The 15,889-nt window shown below is 40.2% G+C and overlaps 2 protein-coding genes across 2 annotated transcripts; one reads left to right on the top strand and one right to left on the bottom strand.

The window, feature by feature from the left end:
* The first annotated feature begins 2,174 nt into the window (after positions 1-2,174).
* p4htmb (prolyl 4-hydroxylase, transmembrane b) lies at positions 2,175-8,028 on the top strand. Its single transcript, XM_044347863.1, has 9 exons — positions 2,175-3,034; positions 3,358-3,439; positions 4,173-4,363; positions 4,470-4,566; positions 5,962-6,124; positions 6,283-6,468; positions 6,767-6,857; positions 7,030-7,153; positions 7,433-8,028. The coding sequence occupies exons 1-9, from the start codon at positions 2,699-2,701 to the stop codon at positions 7,648-7,650; spliced, it is 1,488 nt and encodes a 495-aa protein (XP_044203798.1). The 5' UTR covers positions 2,175-2,698; the 3' UTR covers positions 7,651-8,028.
* slc26a6l (solute carrier family 26 member 6, like) lies at positions 7,726-15,374 on the bottom strand. Its single transcript, XM_044347855.1, has 19 exons — positions 15,081-15,374; positions 14,787-14,926; positions 14,399-14,509; positions 14,145-14,320; positions 13,887-14,051; positions 13,314-13,466; positions 12,911-12,993; positions 12,653-12,800; positions 12,442-12,555; positions 11,932-12,009; positions 11,678-11,773; positions 11,469-11,575; positions 11,219-11,288; positions 11,040-11,132; positions 10,788-10,898; positions 10,230-10,658; positions 8,960-9,014; positions 8,724-8,869; positions 7,726-8,488 (listed from the first exon to the last, which is right to left on the bottom strand). Exons 1-19 carry the CDS (start codon positions 15,218-15,220, stop codon positions 8,462-8,464), a joined length of 2,442 nt encoding a protein of 813 aa, XP_044203790.1. The 5' UTR covers positions 15,221-15,374; the 3' UTR covers positions 7,726-8,461.
* Positions 15,375-15,889: the final 515 nt, after the last annotated feature.

The raw sequence follows: 15,889 nt of genomic DNA, 5'->3' as shown, positions 1-15,889 counted from the left end.
GTCATGAATATTTAACACTTACTGATTTATTAGGTGTAGCTACTGTCACAGTAGAATGAGTGAGTGAAGCTAACTTATACTACATGGCACCATGTTATACAGACTAACATTACATAACCTATCAGGGTACAACTACTGTATGACCCAGAAATTCAAGTGTGAGTTTATTTATTTTATTAGTTATTGCTTTGAGAAAAAATGTATCAATGCAATAAGACAGAACATAAAGAAAAGAATCAAACACATCCAGATGGTTCAATGACTCTCTTCAACTGGAACAAAAAAAGGCTTCAATGGCCTTTTTCAGCCTGTTTCTCATGGTGTGTAGAATTTAGTGGCATCTAACAGAACGGACTTGGCAGAAATGGAAATATAATATTCATAAGTATGTTTTAATTAGTGTATAATCACCTGAAAATAAGAATTGTTCAATTTTCATTACCTTAGAATGAGGCTTATATCTGCATGTGGAACCTCACTGCTAGATGCCATTAAATCCTGCACACTGGTCTCCCATCACCTTTTGGCCTTAGTCTGGTTCTTAGAGGTGAAACACCTGCTCAGTTGGAATGAGGTCAGGAGACTGAACTGCTTAATTGTTATTCTGCCATAGAAATTCCTTGGTCGCTTTGACTGTATATTTAGGATTTTGACCTAAAATTGGAGTTTAAAAAGAGCATCACTGTACAACTAAGATTAATGATGCCCTTAATGAGATCTCATCATTTCTTATTTGCTTTCTTCTCTGTAACCAAGGGTTGTAGAGTATAAAAGACAGGTTTATGTTTTGTTTTGATTTGTTATTTTGATATTGTTAAACCCCTGAGCATAGATGTTGATACATCTTGTTTGCATTTATGATTAGATTGTATGCAAATATTTAATTTTGGAGTCTATGTTCCTTTCAGTTTGTTTTGGTTATGTTCCCTGTACCCTCACTAAGGTACAGGGAACTATTAACCTTCATGACCTTTTGTTTTATTCCATGGAGATGGAGCAGCATATCTGAAATCAGACTTTCTAAGCTCACTTACTGCTGGGACCATAGACTGCAGAAAAAAATATGGACGTGGTCACCGTGACATCTCCCACTGGTTTGTGGACTGCTGTTTTGAAGCCTTGAGTTTAGCGATTTGACCGTCGCCATCTTTGATTTTTGGAGCCAGAATATGGATGTATTATGAGAGCTAATAATACATCCATGAGTCAGAAGTGACCATAATTGTACGAGAGGGTGGAGCTGACCATAGTGCTAGCTGCTAGCTTGGTTAGCACGGTGCATTTACAGTCCATGGTTTACTGTGATAATGCTAATGCTAATTTTCGCTAGCGGAAAAACAGGCCTAAAACTGTACTTACTGGAAAAACTGAACAGCCAACTCCTTTGAGGGTCTTTTAGTACAACCAAACAATTAAACAAGACTTTTTAGGAGACCAAAATGTTACAATTAACTTTCATGAACTGAAAACACACTGTTAAGTAGCAGCAACTACACCTTCATTCTGTGAATCTCGGGTTACGCCATGGTGATGTTACGTAATCAGCGTTGTCGCCGTGGTAGCAACTTGTCAATCACGAGGTAGCCACACCCTGAAGCACACCCTGCTTTATTGTCTATTTTACTTAAAATGGGCCCATAATTTACTAAATGAACATCACACTGTATTGAAGAAGACTTGAAACTAGCGACTGAGACCATTAACTCATTAGGAAACAGTTTACTGAGGTGAGAAGTAGGGTCATTTTCTCATAGACTTCCATACAATCGGACTTCTTTTTGCAACCAGTGGAGTCGCCCCCTACTGGCCATTAGAAAGAATTTAGGTTTAAGGCACTTCCGCATTGGCTTTACTTTTTAGACCCGGAACTACTAACTAATTAACTTGGTTGGGACCTGTTTCTGTTCTCCTTATACATCAATGACCTGTTTACCCCACGGTTTACCCGTTTGGTAACATATCCAGTGAGAACTGAGATGACCTGGTGATCTGTTTTGAAGACCTAAATAAATAGGAGCCAAGTTCATAGAGACCAAAGCATTTCATAAAGTGCTGGAACATACTTATTGGACTTTTAATTCATTGATTTTGGTGTTTCGCTTTTATTCAATAGTAGAGAGGGGTGGGGGAGAGAGACAGTTTAGGCCAGCAGAGGACAGCATTGTGCGGTAGGTAGACAGGCTGTTGCTGTTTCGGGCGATGGCGTGTACAAATTATATCCCATAGACCGTGTTGTTTTGTTCTGGTCACAAATGTATCTCTCATTTTGAAGGATGTATGCGCTCAGTCGATGCTGGCTCAGATGTATTGAGCAGGTTTTTCAGATGAACTCAGCCGTGGTTTGGATGCGCACTGCGCCTCGCTGCCGCTGCTGACTGCTGCAGTGTAAACAAGCCTGTCCAAGACTGCAGCGCTGCTGTCTGTGGTTGAAAAGATAACAGTGCCTATCGGTAGTTTGACTTCTCGGCTTAAACGACCACAGTTTCACCATGAACCCTCCGTGGATGGTTTTTCATTGCAAAACGACTTCAATGCTGCAGCGGAGACACTGGCCCAAAGCGCTCCTTGAGGGTTTTATCTTTTAATTAAACTGGACATCTGTCAGCTCATCTGTGCAACTAGCAAACCTTCATCTCGTCGTTTGATTTGTCAGATGGACAGCTGATGAAGTATCAACTCATATTTGAATCTCAGGGAAATGAGTGACAACCAGGAAAGCACAGACACCGAGGACACGACGACCGCGTCTAGGAGCGCGACCTTGCCGCTCCGGCCGCCGTGCGAGCGCCTCTCCTGCCATAAGAGCAGCGTTTGCTCCCGCTCGTACTTTGTGGTAGTGATGGTGTTTTTTCACGTCTACATTATCAATGTCATAGGGCTGTTGTTTTACGTGCACTACAGTAGCGGGCAGGAAGATGGCACACGGAGTCGTGATGCTCCGAGCAGCGGTCAGCAGCGCCCCGAGGCTCGACGTCCGCCATCAAAAGCCGAGTTCCTGCGTGATGTTTCCCTCACACGCATCGAGGGTATAAGGGTGAGTGATGTGGTGATGCTTCCATGCCACTGTTACATTCACTCTCTCTCTCTCTGTCTTTTATATACACACACACACACACACACACATATACATCAGATTATGGTCACTTTGGAGACTTCCCTTAACCCTAATCTTAACCACTGACCCAAAAATCAGCTTTTTCCCATTTAGGGACACAACTTTTGTCCCCAGTTGGGAAAGTCGTACCCAAATAACTGGTCCTCAGTCTGAATTTGTCCCCAAAAGTAGCCTATGACAGACCACACACACATACACACACATGGACCACCTATTAATCACCTCTCCCACTTATCTTACAGGTAGGACATGTCCAGAAGGTGTCATTAGTGCCAGATAAAGTGCATGAAATGCGAACTCTGAGTCTGAAACCTCTGCTGTTTGGTAAGAGCCGAAGTACTTTTATGATAAAAACAAATCTACAGCACACACACATTAAGCCTCTAGTGACCAAACATGTTTCTTGTTGTGGTGAAAGCAACTATGAGGTTATGTTATGTATGTTAAACACAACACACTTTCCCTCTTTGTTATATTTTCATCTTTATATAAATTAATCTATGTAATGTATATTATATGCCAAGATCAATCATGGCTGTATGGAATAAGCCACTTCACCCCAAATAAATCCTGAAGTAGCCTCAGCTCTGTGCATGTGATCCAATTAAGGGCTTAAAGCTCTCTGGCTTAAGAGCACAGAACAGAACTAGCAATGCATTAACATATGCAGAACTTACCTGGATTAGGTGTCCTGATGGAAAAAAATTAAAAAGCATTTTTTACGTGGAGAATGTATTGAATTTGTGATTATTTCAGCTGCCTCTTAAATGCTGTAATCACTATTAATTCACTTATTTTGTTGTCTTCATGAGTGTTTTGAATGGGCAACAAATCCAGTATTGCAGGCAGCAGGTAGATGAACTAAATCAATGGTCCATCTGTGCATCAGTGGGTCTGCAAAATAATTAATGATTAATCTATAGTCTGCACAAAACTAGAGCCATTTTTAAAATGGAATATTAGTTGTACAATACAATATGGCAGCGTGGAAGATCAGAAAATGAGAGACATGCTGCAGCTCTACAGTATGTCTGTCTGTCTCTGTGTATTTCTGCAGAGATTCCTGGGTTTTTGTCAGAGGATGAGTGCCGTGTCGTGATGCAGCTGGCGCAGCTGAAGGGTCTAATGGAGAGCCAGCTAATGGTACAAGATGGCCAGGAAGAGCTGGCCAAGGAACTCAACCTCAGCCCAGACGAGATCTTCAACCTTCTTGACATCAACCAGGACGGACAGTTGCAGCTCCATGAGGTGTATGTCAGTTTGTGGATTGCGAGCACATTGTGTCACATGTCACATAGTTTCTTGGTTCAGAGTCGGTTATCTCATCCTGTCTTTACCACTGTGCCTCCAACAGATACTGACTCATTCTCGAGTGAGAGACGGCATCTGGCTCACCCCGGAGAATCTGAGAGAAATCTATGCTGGACTCAAAGCTGACAAAGATGGTAACGGTAAGAAGTTAACTTGGTTTTAACTAAGACTATTCACTTTGCACTCATTACCAATCTTCAATGTCACATAAATGTACATATTTTCCACTGTTTTGAAAACATTTGGGTTGCAGATCAGTAGTTCTAGTTCATATTTGCATGTAAAAAAGTATGTATTATATTCACACTCATCACAATTACTTAAGGATCATAAATCTTATCTGTGAGAGATAATTTTGAACACTTTTGTGCATTTAACAAATGTTATAGGCTACAAATCAGTTTTGCAGTGCCAGTGTACAACACAGTAGGGAGAGGAGTGGTGGGTTTTGGCTAAATGATGGGTGGGAACAATGAAACAATCACTCTTGAAGGATGAATCACTTTTGTAGAGATACATACTTTTGTTTTTAAAGTGGCAATCTGGAAGATCTCTGTTTTGTTCTCTTTGGCGACACCACATGGCATTAAGTGGTAATTGCAGGTGTTTTCAGACCTCACTCGACCTCACTGCCAGAGATCCAAACAGTGTCACTGTATGATGTCACGCTGTCAAAAGTGAATTGAGGAGTGAGTCTGTTGCGTTAGGTCCGTCTACCCTCTCTGGCAGATCAACCACTGGGTGATGGAAAATGCATCACTAACTGCGCTGCTTGTGATTTGAATGCATGGTGGGAAAGTCACCACCGACTGGTTCGTAATAATCATAATACTGCAAATGCAAGAGCTTTCATCAGCGAGCCATAGGCTCACTCATCAGTGTGTTATGTCATTCGGCGATAGATAGTGACTTAACAGACATTTATTTAAATAAAAAAATCTTAGAGATTATAACTTAATACTTGTACTTAAGTGCAATAAAAACAGCATACACTGATTTAAACACATTGTTTAAATAGCACATATTAGAGGAATCATTTAGCATTAATATGATCTAAAATGATGCATTTAATTTTTATGTTGATGCTGTGGTGCTTTTGTAGTCTAAAGTGTCATTGGGATGCACCTAAGTGATTTGATACACTGCGCTGTATATGCACACAGTTCATGGATATGAATATGAGGCGATATTCACAGAATATGAAATGCACATCGAACTCATATTAGCTTCAATTTGAACATGAGGTGTTGAAAATGCATCAATAATCTATCTCAAAAGAGCTGCAAGTCACATTTAAACACAAATATACAGCTTATATACAGATTATGAAAGAGCAGTAGTAGAAACCTAATTTCCCTAAACGAGTAATACTGAAAAATTCAAATCCATATCTCCTGGAGAGCATATTTAAATGTGACACTTCAGGATATATAATAATTATTATAAAAGGTATGAATAGGGCCAGTAACGCATGCTATGATGATCATTTAAAGCTTCAGCATCAGAAAGTGTGTACACTCTCATATGTTGGACAGGTTTGCTGAGTTTAGAGGAGTTCAGGCTTCTGAGCAATGATGCCTTCCAGCGCTTCTTGCTGCAGCGAGGAGTGAAAAGGAGTCAGCTGGTGAGGAACAGCAGACACACCTGGCTGTACCAGGGCAAAGGAGCTCACCAAGTCCTCCAAGACATCAAGGCGAGGTGAGGAAGACATGTTATAATTTCTGTTGTGCATCCCTCTCTTGCAATAAAATATTACAACGTGCAAGACTCACAAATAGAACGGATAATTTCAAAAGTGTTTAGAAATATTTGTTCCAGACTTTCCAACTTCTTTCCTTTACTTTTCTCTAACAAAGGGTGACTCGCCTCACCCGGCTCCCATCCTCATTAGTGGACCTCAGTGAGCCGCTCCAGGTGGTTCGCTATGAAGAGGGAGGGCACTACCACGCCCACCATGACAGCGGCCCTGTCTATCCCGAAACCGCCTGCACACACACACGTCTTGCTGCCAACACCTCCACTCCTTTCGAGACGTCTTGCAGGTGAGGTCACCGACGTCTGCAGTGTTGATTGAGTTAAATCAAGTAGCTTTTCTTGACAAGAAGTCTGTGTGTGTACAGATCTGAAGTCATCTGTCCGGTGTGATTACTAAACTGTGCTTTGACATTCCATTGTGACAACTGGCATGTTAGTTTGTGTGACTCTACATTGTCAGTTCGGAAAAGATTTGTGTGCTTGCCACTTGTTTGCAAAGTGTCTGTATGTGTGTGTGTGTTTTTGTGTAGGGTATGTTTGCACCATACATGTGTGTGTCAATTTTAATCTGTGTTGCACACTTAGGTACATCACTGTTCTCTTCTACCTGAACTCTGTTGAGGGGGGCGGGGAGACCGCATTCCCTGTGGCAGACAACAGGACCTATGATGAAGTGGTGCGTAATTGTGTGTGGGTCTGGAAATGTGAAACGCACACAGCCCTGCAAAAAGTATTGTGTACATACTGTGCATGTCTTTCATATCTGTGTTAACTCACTTGTTTGTCAGTGAGTGCTTGGGGCTGAAGTTACAGTGAGTGCGTCGCTGAGTTTGATTGTGTATTTTTAGTCTCTCATACAGAATGATGTCGACCTTTTGGACACCAGGAGGAATTGTGACAAGAGTAACCTTAGGGTGAAGCCTGCCAAAGGGACAGCTGTTTTCTGGTACAACTATCTTTCCGATGGAAGAGGTACCATTACTAGCGCACATTGCACACATTAGCAAAAAAGGAAATTGTTAGTAGCATCACAGAGGATCTTGGCTAATCTAAAGTAAACTAAACCAAATGGGCTCCATTGTAAAGTCAGCTGAGAGAACAAAACTGTTCAAGTAATTCATCTTTATCAACCAGTTTAAGTGGTCAATGTGTGTTTAAATTAAAGTGTGGTAGCCAAAATATCAGTGTACACCCTTTAAAATACAGGAATAATATAAACCAAAGTTAAACAAGTTTTTTTTTTCTCCATAGGTTGGGTTGGAGAGCAGGATGAGTATGCCCTGCATGGAGGCTGTGTGGTCACCCATGGCACAAAGTGGGTTGCCAATAAATGGATCAACATTGATCCAGATTACCAGCGACAAGCTCGCTACCAGCAGCTGGTGTCACAGCAGTCAGAGGATGAGGACGATGAAGGTGTGACTCTGAACCCTGATACACAGAGTTCTGATGTCCATCAAGACTTGTAGCTCATAAACCAAAATTTAAAAAGAAAAAAATCTACCTAGCCTTCCTCAGTCCTGTGCACAACTTTTTTGGTATCACCCTCTGTGGCCGGTATGTAGAGACAAGATTTATTCAGGGAATGAGGTCACAGTGGGTTTATGCAACTGTAAAGAGACGCTTTTGTCAAATATTGCTTGGATATTGTTCTCCTGTTATTTTTTTAATCCACTTTTATTTCCCATTTTAGGAATGTTGCACTAGAAACTCATCTAAGAGTTGAGATACAAAAACTTCCCTTTGCATGCATTAGCCACACAAGTTTTGCAGTTGCTTATGAGCAAAAAATTGCACTTGATTGAAATGCCAACTGTAAACATTTCAGTGTCCTACGTTGTTATTGCTGCCATGACCAAAAAAGGCTCACACACTCGCAGTGTGATGCATGTTGCCTTGTCTTTGTTCCTTATTATTTTCTTGATTCAAATACACAATGTATTATTCAGATTTTATTAATTTATGTTTTTTTTTTCTTTAAAATTCACTGTATTCCTCTCCAACATTTAATAGTTAAATTAAGCTTGTGTGTCATGTTACAATTCAGCATTAGTCTTCCTTTTACATACCTTAAAGACAAAATGTATAAATATTAATAAAATTCAACACTAAAATGAAAGGTACACTAAAACATTTAGTCATGTGATCATTAATTTATATGTACTTATTTGTTTTAAACCTTACTCAGTGTGAGTATCTATTATTAACATGATTCATTTATAAATTTAGATGTTGGAATCCTCTGTGCTGACGGTTGGATGTCCTGTTTGGCTGAAGTCGCTAAAGTTTTGTGCTCCCCTCCATGTCCTGAAAAAGCAGTTTTAAAAAAGTAGTTAAATTAACATGATCAAATGTTGTAATGCGTCACACAATATGTTTATCAGTCACACTGGTTGGATTGTTCAAAGCTGATAATCAACTGATAAATAAAATGTGTCACTGTAAAGTGCACTTACAGCAAACAGCCTCCTTTAAGTTAGCTCACAGTCAAATATCAGCATTGGACTGTCCAAATAAAGTGTCACCTGAACATCATACGCACTATCGATGGCTCGTATCTGGGGATCGATGACGCTCCACGATGGTCCAGACAGTAGAGTACAGCATCATGGACGGAGGCAAAAAGATGTCTCTTTGTTATTGACTCGGAGAAGAAGTCACCAAGCTCCAGCTGCTCGACCACAGAAGCTGGAGAGAACAGTTTACAGGCAGAGATTCAGTACCACCGAGATAAAAACCAACAGTATCTGTGCAGGATTTAAGAAGGTATGCACTTACCCTGACAGCCAGTCATGTAGATATCTACATCAATCTCACTGAAGTCCCGGAAAATCTGCCAATATAATAAATGTTGAATACGACTCCTGTTCATCAGTATTAATTTAAGTGTACGAGTGTAAAACTGCACTGTCAGTGTTTAAAAGTAACTGCCATCAGTTAATAAACTCCCATCCCAGGGGCATTGACTCTTATCAAGAATAAATTCAATCAAAATCAGTGCTCATTAACACTGATAAATTTGCTGTTTATGAAAACCATAACTCTTAAGACCCCCCTTAAACTTCAAAGGCAAGACCTTAATGCTGCTTGTGCTTCTCAAGTTACACTTACATTTGCCTTTTCCACAGCACTAATGTTAACCTCTTCTGCCCATTTTTGGAAATGTTCCAGAAGAGACACAACTATCTTCAGGGGGTCAAAAGATAATTGCCTTAACTACTGTTTTGGCATGCCGCCTTATAGTTTTGTTTTGAGATGGAAGGAAGCTGCTCCATCCGCAATTACTCACTGGATTATGGATGTTAGGCCCTACTTTCCTGCCAATGCAAAGGCTAGCACAAAGGCAAATGCAATCTTTATGCTACTATGCTCAGGCACAAGTCTCCTTTTTTTGCATCTGTACCCTTCCTCAGGACAATAGGGCCCATAAACCCAAAAAATCTGCAGAAATTCTTAAAAGTTTAGAGCTCCTCCTTAACATTCTTATATATAAAACCTTGACACAGGTACTGGAATAATCTTTTATTTATTTTAGTATTTAATTTTTCCCCCCATGTTTCTCTTTATCCGTTTTTAAAACATTTTCTTGCCTTTTTGCACTTTTACTTTTTCTGTCTTCTATATTGGTCTTGGTCCTTGACACAGAGCTGAATAGACACAACAGTACTCAATTCTATTGAGTACTGTTGTGTTTTCCTGTATTACCTTGTCTCATCTTGTTTTGCATATTTGAACATATTCTATGTCAGGTGCCATATACTGGATGTCGATTTTTGGTATTTGTATCTAGACTTGTGTGAAGTAAGGTAACAGTAACACTAACACCATGGGAGGAAGAGGTGGGGAGTGGGAATATAGGTGGTGTCATATTGCATGTGGTATGGGGTGGGAGGGTTGATCTGTTTCTAAAAGTTTTAAAATCAATAAAAAAGAACTTTGAAAAAAATTACATAAGGACTTGAATGGTTAAAACAAGGGGAAATGTTGGGGCTGTTTGCAGTCATTTTTTACCCTTTGTTTACAGGATGTTTGTCCCTTTAGTACTTACATTTTTCATAGTCTTGATAGCAACTGTGTCGATGAAGTTAGCCGTGGAGAGGTCAAGAATGATGGAGTGAATGTCCCAGGTCCACTTGCCCAGGGACCCGAGAGAGAGGCGCTCCAGGTCGTGACTTAAGGTGTCCTCACTGCTGGAGCCCAGAGTGGTGGTGTCTCCATCCTGCAGCTCAGACATCCACCCTATACTGGTGTTGTCCGGATCTCCTCCTTTCAGGTATTCCCATCTGCTGTGTCCATCTGGTGTTCGGGGTGTGGTTGGTATGACAAACACTGTCCCGTTCTCCCTCTCAGTCCAGCCCTGCTCCTCCTTATCTGTAACATTCCCGTCCATGCATGTGTCCCTCCAGTGACCAGCCTCATCCTCCACAGAGAACCCCGGCACTCCAGGCAGCTGTTCAGCTGCCCTCTGAGCCTGCCGCTGAGGAGTGGTCAGTAAAATGAATCACTTTGTTGACTTGTTTGGTAATTTGGCCATTGGACACTTTAAATGTTTTATAAAAATGGACAATAACAATCTATGTTGCTGCTGTTATCTTATACATATTACCTTCCTCTTGGCTTGCCTTTTCGCCCGTCTCTCTGCCCTCTTCTCTCTACGTTTCTGCTTGGCCTCCTGCCTCCTCTTATAAATAATCATTTTACTGATGTCAAGCCCACTCTGAAAACACAAGGAAGAAAAACAAAACTTAACCATCTTATAAGAATATATCAAAAGGAACAAAAACAAGAAATTGTTGCTTTCATAAAAAGAAGAGGGCAAGATTGTTACAGTAGACTTCAAAAGTGAGAGAGAGCAAACCTTCTCTTTCAGGGCCTCAAGATAGAGATCAGCATTAGCAAAATATACTGTAGCAGAGGAGCGGAATATAGTAACACCTGGAATCTCTCTTGCCTGCCAAATAGACACACATCATTAGCTTTTTTTTGCAGTCAGTGTACAAAAGCTTTTATTTATGGTTTCCCATCTTTCAGTAATACCTCTCTGTGGGTCTCCATATCCACATACAGTTCTGTACCTGGAATGTTTCCCAGAACAGAGTATGTTGGCCTAAGAATGGGAAAATAAACACAAAATGTCATCACAGCTGCAATTTAGTTGCACAGAGAATTTTTCTTATCATAGAGATCTTGCAGCACAACAGCACTTATTAATGTTGCCTCTTACAAGCAGTATGACTTTGATATAGTAGTGAGAAGTATACTATGCTGATTTGCAGAGAAGTCTTACAGCTGAGTTCTGAAGATGACGGTAAGCAGAGCAAAACTAATAGATGCTGCCAGACCCATATCCAGATTGAAGAGCAGGGTTGACACCCAAGTGACCAACCACACCACCTAGAGGACATAGTATGACATTGTTGTATTCACCAGTCAGGCAATAAGAAGATTCAAAATCACGGTTGACACAGTTGTTTCTTTTAAGGATATTTTACTCACCAGATCAATTTTGCTGCTCTTCCACAGTGTAACAATGTCAGCGTACTGCTTGAACATACCCTTCAGATTTACAAAGACAATTGCTGCAAGGACTGCCTAAAACAAGCACATCCAAGTTTTTAACATGATTAATTTTGTACCCAGAAATGTGAAAGAGGCAAATCAAAAAATCTATTACATTACACATAACCAGTCTTGCATGACAAAGTTTGCAAATCTGTGTACAACAAAAACAAGTGGTGCAGCAACAGAACCTTTGGCAGCTCCTGGAACAAGGGTCCAAGTTTCAGTATTGTCACCAACACGATTACAGCCGAGGCCATTCCTGCCATCTGCAAGAACACAACAAAGGCTGTTAATGGTTTCACTTAATATATGTGTTCAACAGACATGTTGCTATATTACATATCTTTCTTAGGTGAGCAGCTTGACTATATGAAAGCACATATTTCAACCATTTAGTGGTGACTATTACAGTTTTTTTCTCCAATAATTAAGCATATTTGGTAATAAATAATAAATACATTTTGTATGTTGCTGTTGAAGCTCAAAACTTTGATATATGTTCTAGTAGCATCAGTTTTTTTAATTTCCACATGGTTCTTATATTTGTTGTTGAGGTCTCAGTTAACTGGGTCATATTAACTGCATATTTGCAGCACAACATTTAAATTTCTTTGGCTTGTGAAGTAATGCTGCACATGTTATGACTTCCAAAGTGTTTCTATTTGTTATGTTGATTTTTTTTTTTTACATCCACTCACTTGTGTTTTTCCTCCAGTGGTCTCTTGAATGAGACTTCGAGACATGGAGGAGCAGACAGCGTAGCACTGGAAGAAGCCTCCCACTGTATTACTGAGACCCAGTGCCACCAGCTCCTGCAGGGGGATGGAAACAAACATTACAATGAGCAAAGAAATACAGAATGTGAAAAGGGTATCAGGAGAATTCATGAGATATTTGATGCAAGTTCACCTGATTACTGTCCACCTTGTATCCATGCTTCAGTGCAAATGTTTTTCCAAGTGAAATTGATATGGCATATCCTACAATGGCCAGTGCAAAAGCATCACTAATAACTTCTCCAAAAATGCTCACATCCGGTACCCCAGGAGGACTTAGCCTGGTGAAAAGAAGAGGACAAGAGGGAAATATTTTAAGTCACAACCAATCAAGTGAGGAACATGAGTCAAAAAATAATGACAGCAATGCAACTGAAATCCAGATGCATACCCACTAGGAATTTCTCCAACAACTGGGACAGTGTAGTTACTGTTCAAGTGGGCAAAGTTTGATATCAGTGTTCCTGCTACAATCTACAGCAATCACAGAAAAAAAACATACAGATCATAAACACAAACACACAAAGAAACCAATTTCACAAACATTTCAACTCTTAAACATCAATCATTAAAAATCTAGTCAATCATATGTTAAACATGGAACAAATTATTAGCCATAAGTATCTCCTTTTTGCTGTGAACAGCACAAAATGCAGAGTCCCTGACACTTCCGCTGATTCAGCTCCTTGGTTCCACTGCGTCTGTGCTTTTTCATTGCTGAAATATCAGCATCAGCACAAGAGCACAGAGGTGATAACAAAGTGAGGCCAGAGAGTGTCCTTGTGTCAACTGACTGTGATTAGCTCCACTGGGATGGGTACTGGCAGTTTTGGACTCAGGAAGGAGTTGAGCTCTTTGGCTGAGATTAGAAACACAATGGACACAACGCTGACAACCAGCGTGGGAAGATGAGTCTTTGGCAGCAAGGAACAAACATCTTTCAAAGTCTGAAAATGAAGAAAGATAAAGCAGCAAGTGGTTAAGGCATGTTACTACGCACAAAAAACATACACGATGAGCTTTACACACGTAAGGGTCATACTTGAGTTTAAAATGCCCTCTACACCTTGTTAGCTAATACTCAGAGCCATTTTGTACATGTATCTCACAGTAAATAACAAAATAATTTATTTTTACATCAAGGGTCCATTGCTCTTACTTCCTGGAAAACTGTGTGCTGACCATATGTCCTGTTGGTTTACACCTTTCAAGTTTCCAGCATGAAATACATTACATAGGAGAATCTCAACGGCAGGCTACAGCACGTTGTGACATCAAATGTTATGTGCTGATGAGGTATTTCTGTGGCCAGTGACACTCATCTTTTCTCTATTTCTCATTTTTTCCAAGAACTTGACAGTACTCACATACACCAGTGACAGCGGACCACTAAACCGCTTTGGTGACACCCCAAAGATGTATTTCAGTTGTGCCACCACAGCATGGGCTGCAGCTGCTGTTGTATAAGCCCGAACCAGAGGTTCAGACAAATATGTTCCCACAAAACCAAACTTCACCAAACCCAGTACCACCTGTAAACACAAATATTTATGTACATATGAGGTTTAGCAGCAGTAACACCAAAATAGGTCATTGTTATTTTTGGGATGTTCTGTTTTTCAGACCTGAATAAGTCCTGCTAGGACAGTAGTAGCAGCTGCTACCTGCACCCTGTACGAGTCACGAGCACTTATGTCCACCTCTACAGTGAGGTTGTTGTAATCCATTTTCTGGAAATTGTTGTCTGGAGCAAGTCTCTCTGTCACACTACCCACCATGATGCTGAGCACAGCAAATGTACCTGAACACAGTAAATTGGCACAACATTTGCAATCACAAAGACGATAATTCTCATTGTACAATGCCCCTTCCTACGTACCTATAGAAATATGACGTGATGTTCCAAAAAAGAAGTAGATCAATGCTGGATAGAGGGATGTGTAGAGCCCGAATACAGGAGGCAAAGAAGCCAACAATGCATATGCCATACCTGTGGAAAGCAGAAGCAGAAGTACTGTATGTTTATGACTCTGTACTGTTTTAACCTTGTGGACAAATGGAATATCCTCCAAAAGTATGAAACAACAAGAATATGTGTTCATAAATTTGACATTCACAGTATTGTATGTGTTTTTAAAATTACATGTTAGGTTTTTGACCCACAAGTGACAAAATGTACTCAACACATGATGTTTTCAGTTCCACCGAACATGTTATTTCTGCAGTATTGATGAAATCGATCCAACTATTATGGACTATCATTGTACCTTGTGGCAGGTGCATTATGCCCACACTGATGCCAGAGACGAGGTCTGGCATGCCATAGTCCCAGACCGAGTATTTGGGCATCCAGTATAATACGGGCAGGCTGCTCACCACACTTCGTTTCAGTTTTGGTACTGTACATCTGGAAGAGATTTAAGGGGACACATAGAGACAGATGTGAATGTCTGTATATTGGCTGATATTTTAAAGTATATCATCTTTGACATGATCATATCAGACATCTATATCTACAGTTCAGTAAGTGTCACAAAATCAAGCCATGAAGTTCACCTTACCTTAAGGAATTTTTAAGTCGTTCAGTTAAAGAAGGGTGAGCGTCAGTGTATGATTTTCTCTGCGTTACCTCTTCCAGTCTCTCCTCATCCAGCACTTCCCTCTCCACTCTGTATTTCCCAAATCTGCGTCTAGAGTCCATTAGGGCTGAATCTGTCAAACTCTGCTCAAGTTTAATCTTTTTGATCTTTTAATATGAATATAGTATATTTGTTCTAAAGACCCTTGTTTACTGTAAACTGTCGACGAGACTGTCTACCAAAAGCCGATGCTGCAGTACTACTGCCACAAGAACAACTGTATCTGCATAAGTACATCATATATCCTAATGGTTAACTTTGGTTAGGATGTGGTGGGAAGAGTAATCATTAGTAGGCTTTTTATGACAGCGACAGCAAAGGCAACTAGAATAAACAAATGGTGTAATTATGGTCTGACAGGGGAAAAAAATTAACTTTGTTGAATTTTAATGGATGTTTGACAGGTGTATTTCCATCCTTTCAGATTTTCCATTCAAAAGCAAAAGCAAAACTAATGAACCATGAAATATCACATTAGTTCAAACCACAATGGTCAAGTCTTTATGGAGGGCTACGTCAGAACATCATACTTAAAATGTGTCAAATATAAAAGTGATTTCTCCTGAAAATTCTCCAGTGGCCAGTTAACATCCAACAAAATGCTGGCAAGTCAAAAAGTAAGATGTCTAAACAAATTTGGTTTACAAATGTTATGTTTGTTGTTGCAACAGTCTGAAGAATTTTGAATTTAAGAATCAAATTTAACACGCAAGGTCTGATTTCTCAAACAT

The sequence above is a fragment of the Thunnus albacares genome, chromosome 4, assembly GCF_914725855.1.
Source record: "Thunnus albacares chromosome 4, fThuAlb1.1, whole genome shotgun sequence".
Lineage (NCBI taxonomy): Eukaryota > Metazoa > Chordata > Actinopteri > Scombriformes > Scombridae > Thunnus > Thunnus albacares.
Note: the sequence above shows the minus strand (reverse complement) of the source record. Positions and strands in the feature narration are given on the sequence as shown.